A 13,167-nucleotide genomic window follows, 5' to 3' on the forward strand; every position below is an offset into this window, starting at 1 on the left:
AGTGTTATGTATTTCTGCTGGCTGGCCTTTAGAGCAAAGTGCTTTTTTTGATGAACACTAACGGGAAGTGTCTCCCTCTGAAGGTGAATGCACAAGGCCACCATTGGTGGAACATTGCTTTTTCCATAAATTCAGTGGCAGTCCAGCAATAACACTCTTTGCATGAACAGAAATCAGAGGTAATCGGTGCATATGTTATGGCATAATAGTGCCTCAAGCCTTTACCTGGCACATCATAGGAAAAGTGATTTAATCATCAAAAATTAAATAGCTTTTAAAGGAAAAAATCTTGCTAGGAAATTTATGTTAGCAACTGTTCTGGCCAGGATTTAAAGCAGCAGTATATATCTGATAAGCAGTTTGGAAATACAGCAGCTTCCGCACTGAACCGTATGACTGAGTGCACTTTGCATTGTTCAGAAAAGAAAAGAAATCTTCCTGGTTTAGGGCTTTTCAAAAGATTAATGCTGTTTTCTCCAAAAGCATTAATTTTGTCTTTTTATGAGCAAGAAAAAAAAAAAAAAAAAAGGCACAACAGGCCGTTCTAATGCATGTGGCTGTTCTCAGTCTCAGTTATCTCCCAGCCCTTTGCAATCTGCTTCAAAGCAAGCAGACACCAAAGAATAACTGGAAATGATAGTAATAAGATTCATGAAGTTTGAATTTAAAGACTTTGCATTGTTTTTCTTTTAGAAGTTTGGAGGACAAGATGAAACACCACATATTGAGGAATCTTAAGGTATATCTCTTTCATAAGTTAGCATTAATAACTGTAAGCACATTTCAAATCTCATTATTCTAGATGTCATCAGTCTTTTGGCACTAGATATTTCTTTCAGGAATTAAGTGCCATAGTAAACACAATATGAAACTCAAAAAAATGAAAACATATAAATGTAACCTTATCTTCAAAAACCATACAAAAATACTTTGTTTCCCTTCTAACAAAAGACTGTATGGTGTAGCAGAAGTAATGCCTTTTCACCATGACTAACATGTCCTTAAAAACTAAACAGTATAATTAGCATTTCTCCATTATTTACATACATTAAGGACAATCTTTGTAGTTCCTTCATAAAATGAAGTGTGTTTCTTTAAGATATACTTAAAAGACTTATTACTGCAGCATTTAGAAAGACTTCACCAAATGACAGACAAAAAGCACAGCAAATTATTGCAGCATTAGAAAATAATAAGTTAGAAAGAAATTGTGGAAGCAATGTGTAGAGTTTTTGTACTTCTGTACAGTGAAGATATACCCTAAGCTGTCAGGACCATATTAAATGGGGCATAGTTAAACTGAGTGGTTCTGATAAGGGGCTCTGCTTTGCTATCTAAGTTCTAGATCAGTTGGATTGAATTTCCTGCATATTGCACATTTCCAGACTTTCATTCTCTCTCTTTCCTTTCAGTGACACTACAAGGACAGCCTTAGATATGCTTATAATTTGTGGTTTTATAATGCAGGAGACATCTACATTTTCAAAGAAGAGATGATACCAGAGGAGTCAGGAGGAAAGTTTTCAAACACATTCATTTTGCATATGTTCCCTGTAAGTTTAAAAAAAAAAATGACCTTGCAGATGTTCTCAGCAAAGATATCTGTATTAAAGTTAAAAAAAAGGAAAAAAAATTTCCCTGAATTTGAAACTGTGTATGGAATGCCTTGACCTCAAGCATCCACAACACCAGCCCTTAGCTAAGAGGTTTTTCAGTTGTCATTACAAAGCTTTTTGCAGTGTTCCCAGTGAATTTGTATTTCAGATTCTCCCAGATGAAATTGTTATGTGTGCTGCACTTCAGTAACTCAGTACTATCAGAACAACAAAAGTAACAGCCTCAGCTTCAGAGTAAATATTATATTTGGCACAAGCTTCCAGGCTGTTTGTCAAAATTGTGGTTATGGTTAATAATAATTGTAATAATATGGACAAGACAGCTATCTCAGGAATGAGGAAAGAATGCTATAGGGTTAAAGCATCTCTCTTCTCCTTGTGCTTGACTTTAAAACATCATGGGAAAAGCTCTTGCCAGGCAAGACATTGCTCATTAAATTCTAAGGTCAATTAAAAGAAGCTTCACCAGGAAGGGCACCCCTTCAGCCTGACTTTAGGTTACAATCCTAGACTCTGTGTGAACACCTCTCAATGCAGTAAAGTTAGTCCAGAACTAGACTCTAGCAGCTAACAGAAAACAGGGTAATTTTTCTTCTACATTAAAACATTCCTCCTCTCTGAGTATATGAAATTATCAGGTACAGTTAGTACCTTATTGAAGTATAAAAATAACTACAGGCCATTACCAGGGAGATTCTTAATGGCAAAAAGTGAGACACAGGTCCAATGTATGTTTTTGCTTTTGAACATTCCCTCTTAAGTGACAAATATTCCCAAATGTGGTCAAATAATTTGCCTTTTCGACATCAGCAGTGCACTTTTTAGGCTTAATGACTCCTATAATGTTCAGAGGAATGTTCTTTGCTGGTATGTAATTTTCAGGGGAAGGGGAAAAAATAATATAACAATGGTCCTATTATTTCACTCTACTACAGTATGACTATCATTGTGCATGTGCCTTCACTGGAATTGAATTGCCAGCAGAAGCAGTAGAATTTTCATGACTATCTGTATAATGTGGCCCATAGCCAAGCTGCCAACTTTTGCATTAATTCACAATTCTCTAGCAACACAAAATCTTTCTATCTTATATATAAACAGTTATTATACTGTTTGCCTGCAACAGCAATCAGAAACACATCCAGAAGTTAAAAAGAAGGTAATAATGTTTTCATGTACTGAAGCACTTACCAGGGTCTGTTTCTGCATTTCCATATCAGCTTTTGTGTTGCTGTTTTTCCTGTGGTTTCCTTGAGAGCTGATAGAGTTGCCATGAAGAGAGGAGCCCTGGGAGCTGCCCTTCGACACACTCCTGTAGGAAACATTATTTGATCCACTTTCTGTCTGCTGAGCTGCTTTCTTATCAACTCTGCAGGTAGAGAGTGATTCCTCTGATAAATTGCATTGCCCTTCTTCAATCACTCTACTTTCCCATTCCTTTAATGCTTAAAGTAACCCCTCTGTATCTTTCTGTCTCTAGACCTTTGAGTGATAAATGTTTCTAACTAGCCTTGATCAAACCTGTCACTTGCAATTGCAGGTAGTATATCAATTTAGCCTTTCACACGTGATGATTTATATGATATTTGGGACTGCTGTGGGGCAAACGTGAACACACAATATGCCAATTGCCAAGTTCTTCTGTGACCAAAGGTTGTGATAGCTGGAAAAGTAATTAATTCTGACAAGTTACCAAATATGTGTTTTCTGGTTACAGTACAGGAAGATGGAATACATTGAAACATGTACCTAATTACCCTTTATCTTTACTCACCATCTGCCTAGATTCTTGATTTCTGGAATAATTTGAATTATCAGCTTGGATGTAACTCGCCTATCTTTAATTTCAAAGACCAATGGTTTGGTTAACAAAGTAAGATGAACAAAATTATCATCTCATTGGTAATGTTTTATTTCTTTTTCCTGTAAAGATTTAAGTCCCAACTGTGCACCTACTGTTTGCTACTGTGATTCCTAGCACAAAAGGAACATACATTGAACTTCATATTGGGGCATCTGTAAAGCTACACGGACATCAAGACATCCCAGATTGTGTTCTGGAGTTTTACCTGTTTAAAAGCTCTCTCATAAAGCTGTCTTTTGGTGAGTAGGCAGCTGTGGTAGAACCTCTGACTTGTTCACACTCAATCTCACCAGGAGGGTCTTGGGAAGGCTTCATCATTTTGCTCTCCATAGATAAAATGTCACCGTTGTCTGTTTTCCTGTTCATTTCATTTTCTATTTCACAGTGTTGTTCGGTTTTCTTCTTTTCTTTTCTTCTCTCTAATTTTGCCTGCTTAATTCCAAATCCTGAAACTTTTGCATCTTTTTTTTCTACCTTAGTTTTAAGAACATCAGTCTTCCTGCTATTCAGTGCTGGGAGCTTACTCTTTCGGAAGCCAAACCAACTGGCTATAGAAGGCCCAGTCTTTTGTTTAGTCTCCACAGTGGGGGATTTGGTTTGTCCCTGACCCTTTTGCACATTTTCCTGAATGCATAACATGACTTTCTCCTCTATTGTAGGTTGCAGAGATGGTGAACTCAAAAGATCATCAACCTTCTCAGAGGTTTCTGCTAATTTTAAAGACATTTGCTGCCTTCGTGACTTTGTTGCTTCCAGTTTATGAGGACACCTTACTCCATCAAAGCTTTGGAAGGACAAAATTTGTCTGGAAGGGACAGCAGCTGAGGCTTCTAACTCCAATTCTGCTGACAGAACACTTTTTTTACCTAGAGCTTCATGCTTAAAGCTTTCAGTGCTTTTCTCACTCTGTGCAGATAGACCGCGTGCATCTTTCTGGGAAAATGGTTTGCTTCCATCGCATTTTGAAGTGCTGTGAAACTGGTCTACTTTTTGAGATGATCTGAAGGGCAATTTGCTTGGGCTTCCATGCTGGCTATTGCAACTGCTCATATTTCCAAGAGAGCCCTGTCTAGGATAAGAATTTTCTGTGGGTTTAGTAGTATATGAAAGAGCCTCTGGTGTCACTGCTGTCCCAGGAGCAGCCTTGATCTGAAGCCCTTCCATGGCTGAGTTCTGCCTTGTTAGAGAATTCCCTCTGTCAGAAGTGTTTGTAATAATCTGAGTCCGTACTTTCCCGAGACCTTCTGTCACAGGGGCAGATGGCTTCTCCCCTGTGTGAATGCTGAAACTCTGACTACGAGCTTTCGCTCCATTCATGCCCAGAGCTGGCTTCAAGTGCGACTTGTTGCTAGAAGAAACAGACCTCTTAACTAATTTGTTTTCTAATCCATCTCCTCTGTCTACCAAGTTGCAGCTTTCATGTGAATGAGCCGATGCTGCATCCATACTAAGTCCCACAGCACAATTATTTTTTACTTCAGTATCAGACTTGGAGTCCTTTAATTCTGCATCTGTTGCACCTTTGGTGGTTACACACACAGCAGACTCACTCTGCTTGTACTTACTGGAACTCACATTACTTTTGGAAGCTGCATTTATACTGTCTTTTTCCTGCTTCCCTGGTACAGTAGAGCTCTTGCGGAGGAGCTGGGGAGATTTGACAAATAATTTCAGTCCTACAGGGAGACGGGTTTTCATTCCTCTCTCATTAGAGTTTTGAGAGGCATGTGCAGCATCACTGGCAGGAAACAGCGTTGACGGGAAATTGTTTACCTGAGATAGCAAAGGCTCACTTGTGCTCGCTGTGTGACATTGAGGAGTCGTGGGGAGAATGTCTGGCATCTCTTGTAGCTGATCCAGCCCACTGCCACTGGAAATATTGTTTTTGCTGGGATATGTGTCTTCTGAAGGAGTTGCTTCCAGTGACGGACAACCTAGAGAAAACGACCTGGCTGTTTGAAAATCTGTGCTGGAATACTCACGATTCCTGTGGAGACCCACCTGATTAGGGTTTTTTGGGCAGACTTGCTTTGTGGAAACTTTGGAAAGTCCTTGGCAAGCGCTGTGGGATTGCTGAGATGTGCATTTATTTTGCATAATTCCTTCTGCATTTTCTTGAAGGTAAGATAATTCAATTTTGGCCCCAGAAGATACATTTTTTGCTTGCATTTCATGACTAGATTGATTATGAAAGCCAGAGTTCACAGTCCCTTTTAATGGAGATGATTTCAGTATATTTTTTGCTGTTTCAGAGGGACCAGCTCCTCCTAACTTCACTGCTAGAGGTGGAGAATTAGCATAATTAGGCCGAATCAACAGGGATGTTGACCTGCCTGGAGGAAGGGGTGGGGATGGAGACCGAGCTTCTACAGCAGCTAAATCACAATGAAAGTCTCTGGTGGGAGGTTCCCCATAGCTACTGGGCTCTATAAGGTGCTGAGGCAACAGTGGTGATGCTGGACTCTGACTCTTTGGATACTTTGACCCATCTCCTCTGCCAGGACGTTTCAAGTCAGGCATGGGGTGGGCAGGGGCCTTTGGAACCTGAAATTCAACTTTTGAATCAAAATGACGAGGTGGGCTTTGAGCCTTTTTGAATTTTGAAAGCTTTACAGGTGGCAGAGCAGGTGATTTCTCAAGGGCTGTGGGGCCCACTGACAGAGCTACAGGTGCCTCCCCACTCTCAGTCATCAGAGTCTTTTGGGGAGAAAATTTACCTCTGCTGGGTATTTTAGTTACATTTGGCTTTTGATTGATTCCTGTGTGTACAGTGGAGTTTGAACTGGCCTTGTATGATGCATCATATACTGGCTTCACTAGTTTCTGTCGTGAAGTATTTTGCTGAGTCACTCTTCCACAGCGTGAAGATTCACCACAGGGCAGGGGGACAACTGTATTTTTATTCCCTGTATTATCTTCAAGAGTTTTTTCCCCAGTTTCATCTTCCTGTCGTTCTAAAGCAGCGTAGTTTCTAGCATTGGCTCCTGGCTGCAAATCAGTTCTTCCCTGAGGTATAAGTTCAGTGTATTCTGCACTGGACGTAGTTTGTGGCTGGTTGATTGAAATCTCATTTCTTGTTACAGTGACAACTCCGGTTTGATGTGAGCTGAATTCAATTGGCTCACCATCCTTGGCATCGTATATTACTGTAATGCACTCTTCAGAAGAGGTCTTTTTTATAACCTTTTGTTGTTTAATGAAATTACATGTCTTCGGCCTAATGTCTGAGTGAACAGGTATCTGGTTTTCTTCTTTGCCAGTAGACACAAACTGAGAATTCTCCGTGACTTTGAGCAAGTCAGAGGTCTTTGTATACTTCTCAGGAAAGGGAGCTGCTAATAAATCTGAGGGACTTTTCTCATCACTGCTTTCTATATGCAATTCATCCAAGACTTCATTGTCATCAGTGTCTGAAAGCTGAAAATTAAAGTCCTTCCAGCCCATGTTGGAATGGCTTTGATTTAACTGTAACTCAGGCAGCTTTGCTCTGTTGCATGATTTTACTTCTGCCTGAAATCCACTGACAAAACTAGTTAATTTCTCAGGCCTTTCCTTTGAATTAAAAAACGAACTTTTTTCTGGCAAATGTTTCCTGCCAGGATCCCAGTCAAAGAGACTGTCGGAAATGCTATGAGTTAATTTGTTACAATAGGTCCTGCAGTCTTTGCTTGGAACTTCCTGCAGCAACAGTAAGGATGAAGAGTCATCATCTGCATCATCATGTGAATCTGAATCATAAGTAAAAGTTTTGTTGTGTTCAATGCAAATACTTCCCATTTCCATTGGCTTACACTGAGCCTGTTCATTATGGCTGCCACACTTAATTCCAGGGGAATATATCCCTTCGTTGGAGTTCATGCAATCTTTGTAACCCCACTTTGATATTACTGAAGGTGGTTCAAGTAATATTTTTTGCTCCTGCAATTTTTTCAGCCCTTCTAAGATATGGTTTTCTTTGATACGAGTTGGAGGTAGATCTTCTGCAGGACTTGAGAGGTTGCTTGGAAGTGAAGAACCAATGCTTATTCTTTTATCCCATCTCACAGATGACTGTCAAAAGAAAATAAAAATCACTTGTGTTACAAGTGCTGTCAATAAAAGTGTTACCATTTTGGTAAAGAGATAAAGGAGTTGCATAAGGGCATTCCATTCCATTCTTTGCTATTTATAGCAAAGTTCTTTTTTAATAGAAGATTTCACAGTGGTGTGAAGGCTGCAGTGCATTAAAAACCTTTAGGAAGAACAATATGAATGGAAGGATTAAGATAAAGAAGAGGAGCAGTTTGGACTGTGAAAGGCAGAATAAATGTCTGAACAAATGAGGATACTGTAAGTAATCTGGAGTGATAAAGGAATAGCTAAAAATTTAAATGGGGGGGAGGTTAAACTGTTAAGTTTAGTGACAACGGTTTTCAATATAAAAGAGAGAGAAAAGTAAAAAAAGTCTGAAACAGGCAGCTTTTCAATTAATCTTGTTTCAGATTAACCTGAGGTAATACTTGAAGAAAATTAATTTGATTTACCCTTTTACTTGTCTTTCCATCATTCCAAGTGTAGGAGGAACCACTGGAATATTCACTGCAAGCACTTGAGAGGGAGAGTTCACTGCTACTGCAGCTGCTCCGAGGATACAGGCGACTAGAGCCTGTCACATTTAATTGACTCTGGCATTTCAAGACAGGTATGCTGGATTTCACATTCTGCTGGCATTCCTAGAATATGAGTAAAATTGAAATATCTTATGGGTAGAAAACGATCATTTAACTTCCCCTTGATTAAGAATGGCAAAGAAAAAGCAAGTAAGCCACTTACGCCTTCCTCTCATGCAATTTAGCATCTGGTGAATTTAATACAGAGAACTAAATTTAAAATTGCTAACAATTTCATTTGTCAGGGGAAAAAAAAATCCACACTTCTCAGTGTTTTCTTCTTTATTCTTGGACTGGTATTCTGCTCTTCTTACGGCAAAGATTATTCTGAGTCTATTTGAATTATGCTTCATACATAAGCAGTGTGCACCAGTAAGATACAGAAAACAAAGTTATAAGAATACAAGAACATCTTGACAACTGCATTATAGCCCCACAATGTAACAGATGAGGCTGCACAGCCTGGACAAGGTAAATTAATTTAGTATCCTGAGCAGAATGTCCACTGAGAATGGAATCTCTCCATTACGGTCTAATTTTGGTTTCCTATCTAGTTCAAAGCTTTGTCTAAGAAACTCTCTGACGTAGGACAATCCATCTTCGTGTCGCTCGCAGACAGCTGAAGCCTCTTGCTTATGCAATTTATTGACACTTTATGGCTGCCTTTAGTACTTGTGTAGTTATCGCCCCTTTCCAAATGCAATTTCAGCTGACTGTGACTAAGTGCCAGCTTTGAGGAAGAGAGTAATGAAGAGCAGATAGCACTTTAGGTAAAATATTAAACCTCTGTAGGAGTAGCTAGGATGCCTTTAATTTGTTTTCAAACTAATACTCTTGAGCCTAACAGCATTGGAGCTTCTTTAGTGTTAAGTGCTTGCACTATTCTCCAGTTTCCTTACAGAATCAGACATCATTTTCATTACCAGGAACACCAGACATGACTACATGAAAAAAGGTTGTAATGAGGTGGGGGTCAGTCTCTTCTCCCAAGCAGAAACTGATAAGAAAACAGGAAACAGCCTCAAGTTGTACCAGGGGACGTTTAGATTGGATATTAGGAAAAAATTCCTTCACTAAAAGAGTGGTCAAGCAATGGAGCAGGGAAGTGGTTGAGTCACCATCCCTGGAGGGACTGAAAAGCTGTGTAGATGTGGCATCTGGGAATGTGGTTTAGTGGTGGGATTGGCACTGCTGGATTAACAGTTGGACTTAGTGATCTCAAGGGACCTTCCCACCCAGTAGTGGGTGAAAGGCTGGATTTTATGATCTTAATCATAAAGGTCTTTTCCATGCAAAGTGAATCTATGATTTTGTGCCTTCGAAATAAAAGTTCCCTTTGGATTTCATTAAGGCAAACTGAAACAATATTTATTGATTTTTGTATGTAGATATACTTCAAATTAATTTTGCTTAAATGAAGAATTTACACTTAGGAAGAAACAAGAAATCTAAAGTTATTGAATCCATAAAAAAATTATCAAGGCTGTGTATGCCCCAGACACAGCTTCTTCATGGAAATCTTTGGAACAACACTCAATTTGTAGGCACTTCTCATGCACTGACATGTTTGTTGGCCTTCTGCTAATTTCTTCCATTTATTCTCCCATGTTCCTCCCATTTATTACAACTGGGGTTGAACCTTTCTTCAGCTGAATGGGAGAGAGAGCAGAGTTTTTACTGCTGAGGAGTTCATCAGTACAGCTGTTCGTTGCTCAACTGACATCATAATGTTCAGGTTTTGACAAACGTAACTAAGGGGCAAATCATTATTCTTTGTCACAGGCAAAACCTATGAATGGGAAAATCATTTAGAGGCACCAAGAGCACATTTCACCTCTGGGAATTATTGGTACACGCTCTCCTAGGAAGTCAAATGGATGCGGGAGGAACAGCCTTTAAATCCAGTGGCTCTGGGAAGAATACATCTTTCAGCATCACAGACAGGCTGATGCCTGTGTTTTTGCTCCAAAGCAGATTTTGTTGTTTTGTTGAGACAAATGAGTCTTTATTTCTGACATTGTGGTTCCCCTGGGAGAGCCCCTGCCATCAGCTTCCTCAGCTGTGGCACTGTCACTCCTGGGGACGGTGACTGTACAGAGGCCAATGGCAGCAGCTGCTGGTTGTGGCCATTCCTCTGCATTTTGGCCCTGGCATTGGGAAAACATGTCATGTGGAATTCTGCCCTTTACACTGGGCTGTGTCCCAGCCATCACAGCATTCAAGGGAAGGATGCCTGTAAATCCTCTCCTGCAGGAGAAAAGAGATCACAGCACAGAGACAAGTACTGCCTTCCTGTCATCTTCAGCTAGTCTGAGAGCCTCTCCATCCTCTCACTTTGTTTCCTTAGCACCTAAGAGAGGAGAAAAGTATTTGGTCCTACAGCTTCAGCAATGGGAAAAAATGGAGCTATCTAAGCAAAGCAGAGGAACAGTATATTACTGTAATCATCTTTAAGAGAGGAGAAAATGTGCAAAAAATATCATGTCACTCCAGATTATGAAGTAGGGTATCTACTCAGTTTCTAGACTGCATTCAGATTACTTAAGAGAGTGGATTTTCCCCTTCAATTTGCCTTTATTCTCTAAATTATTCAAGAAAGTACTTTGAATAGCATGTTTATGATGCATTAATTAAATACATTTAACTCGCATATGGGTCTATTAACTGACACGGTGAAATTTTCATTTTTTGTAATCATGACTCTTTAGTCATTACCTTTAATGAAATTAGACTAAAAAGGCTTGAACGTAGTATTACAGCTTAAAAATGTAATTTTCACTAGAAATCAGAGAAAATTGAAATAATCAGACCATTAAAGACACAAAACTCCATATTAGAGCAACTTAACCTGAAGGCTTAATTAAATACAATGCAAAAGGTTGTTAGCATTTTTTGGAACCTTTGAAACAATGCCTTTTCATTAAAGTAGGTATTACAAGGGAGATTACATTTTTGTTGACACAACTATCCTTCAAGATCAAAGGCACAATCAGGTTCACTGTTCTGTTCTTGTACTCTTTGTTTCCCTGTATGTGATTTTTGTTTTTTAAGCTACTTTTCTCTTTGACAATGAAACATGAAAGCCACGCTGGCGAACGTTTTGCCAAATAAGCACAAAGCTCACTCCATCTGAAAAAAAAAAATGCAGAGCCCATGAATTTTTAAAAGTTCATACATAATATATCATAAAAGTGGGATGAATAATACGGGGCATGGGCTTTAATAAAAAGCTCCTTGACCATTTCTCAGAGATTCTGAGATGTAATCAATACCCAAAAAGGTGTACTGGGGACATTGCTAAGATTTACGCTTTTTTTGCACACAGTGACACTATCTGCTCACTATATCAACCTGGGACACAATATTGAATTTCAGAGAACAGAAGGAAGTAAAAGCATTGTTATCTGCCTCAACAGTGTTTCAATTCAGAGATCAGCTTTATGGCTCTTCCTTGACACCAGACTTCAGAGGAGAAAAGGAGGTTCCAGATGAGGGGAACGAGAGCAGCACAAACACTCACGAGCATCTGAGCATCAGCACTCCGAGCTTGCACCAGGCTTCGGTTTCGTTCTACTTCTGAAAGCAAATCCCCAGATGAGAGGTCCAAGATGCGTGAATGGAGTTTCTGGGGGGGCAGAAGGGAAGGAGCAAAGCATAAGCATTTGTCAGATATTCAGCAGATCAGCATTTTTGAAATTCCACACTCTGCTGTGAAATTTCAAGGGAAATGAAGAGCCTGAGGTAAAAGAGGATTTGTTCTAATTTGAAATGTTGCTTTTTGTGCTTACTTTGTCCAAGACTTCCTGTCTTGAGGACAGATCATTCTTCATCCAAAACAAACTCTACTTTTTCTTCTAGTCACTTTGCAACTTATCATCACTTCGCACACAACAATAACAAATGAACATGAGTCCCACCATTATCCACAGAGTTTGACAGGTTTCAGGAAAAAAAGCATAAAAATGAACTACAAAATTAACATTTATAAATCAATCAACATGTTAATGTTGTTTATGTTAATGTTGTAACGAGCTGTTACACCTTGTGTGAGTGATTGCAAAAGTGACCCTATTTTTAACCAGCATTGATCTGCTGAAGGCCCTCCTCTGCACACATTTTAACTCAAAGTCATTAATGTCATCTGTTAGGAACAATTAATGTGAATAGAAAATAATTGCATCAGGGAACTGGGGACTCAGAGGATTTTGTGCATTAATATTCACATGCTGTTCGATTATATACACAGTTCTTTTCTCAGTTTTGCTTGGAAGGATGGCTAAGCTTGTGCTTTTCCCTCCATGTCCCCCTGTACACTAATTCTAGGGCTTTCAGTCTGCATTAAGCCTGGTTTGGTTTAATTGCAGTTTCAATAAAATCCATGATTTATGTGAATGCCTCAGCCAATGACTTCAAAAGAAGAAAGTATCTGCACTCTTGTTAGTCCTGGGCCAACACACCATGTAACAGGCCGTATGGATCTGACTCACAGCCCACTGAAATCAATGAAAATGGACTAAAAAAAAATAAAACCCAAGAAAAAAGGACTGGATCAGGCTCTTTTCACTTTCCCATTAATTCTCCAGGCTTGCAACCTAAGAGACCACATCAGCTTGGAGGAACAAAAGGTGCAGACCCTGCCAGGTGCTTTGCCAGAGGACTGTGAGGGATGCAAACCACGGGGATTTGTCAAGGCTGTGTGAATGCCCCATCACCCTGTCCATCCAAAAAGACTGGCCAAAGAGGGAAAAACAATCTGTAGCCAGAAGAGACTTCACACAGTGTAGGAGCAGTAGTTGTCTGCAGGGCCCTGAAATGCAAGTCACACAGTATCTTACACCCAGCTACTCCCCAGCCTGCTCTCTGGGTACCCACTGCAGAAATTAATCTGCTAGAGAACAAAGCAGACAGCCATTCCTACAGCCACTGTTATCTGCATGTTCTGCTTCAGCCTTCTATTCCAGACAATCTAGGAATTTTTTAAAAAAACTTCTAATTATGAATTTGGGAGTCATTTCTCGAGAGTTACTTATTCATCCAG

The 13,167-nt window shown here is 39.6% G+C and overlaps 1 protein-coding gene across 7 annotated transcripts in view; it reads right to left on the reverse strand.

The window, feature by feature from the left end:
* NCKAP5 (NCK associated protein 5) overlaps positions 1-13,167 on the reverse strand; it is a 417,071-nt gene that overhangs the window by 52,023 nt on the left and 351,881 nt on the right. For all 7 annotated transcript variants that reach the window (XM_083865018.1, XM_083865017.1, XM_083865019.1 and 4 more), the window contains 4 exons: positions 11,650-11,754; positions 8,004-8,192; positions 3,686-7,530; positions 2,808-2,928 (listed from right to left, as the gene is read on the reverse strand). In XM_083865018.1, the coding sequence (XP_083721144.1) occupies positions 2,808-2,928; positions 3,686-7,530; positions 8,004-8,192; positions 11,650-11,754 (4,260 nt within the window). The remainder of the gene's footprint in view (positions 1-2,807; positions 2,929-3,685; positions 7,531-8,003; positions 8,193-11,649; positions 11,755-13,167) is intronic.

This window comes from Zosterops lateralis (assembly GCF_965231275.1).
Source record: "Zosterops lateralis genome assembly, chromosome: 7".
In the NCBI taxonomy this organism is placed as follows: Eukaryota; Metazoa; Chordata; class Aves; order Passeriformes; family Zosteropidae; genus Zosterops; species Zosterops lateralis.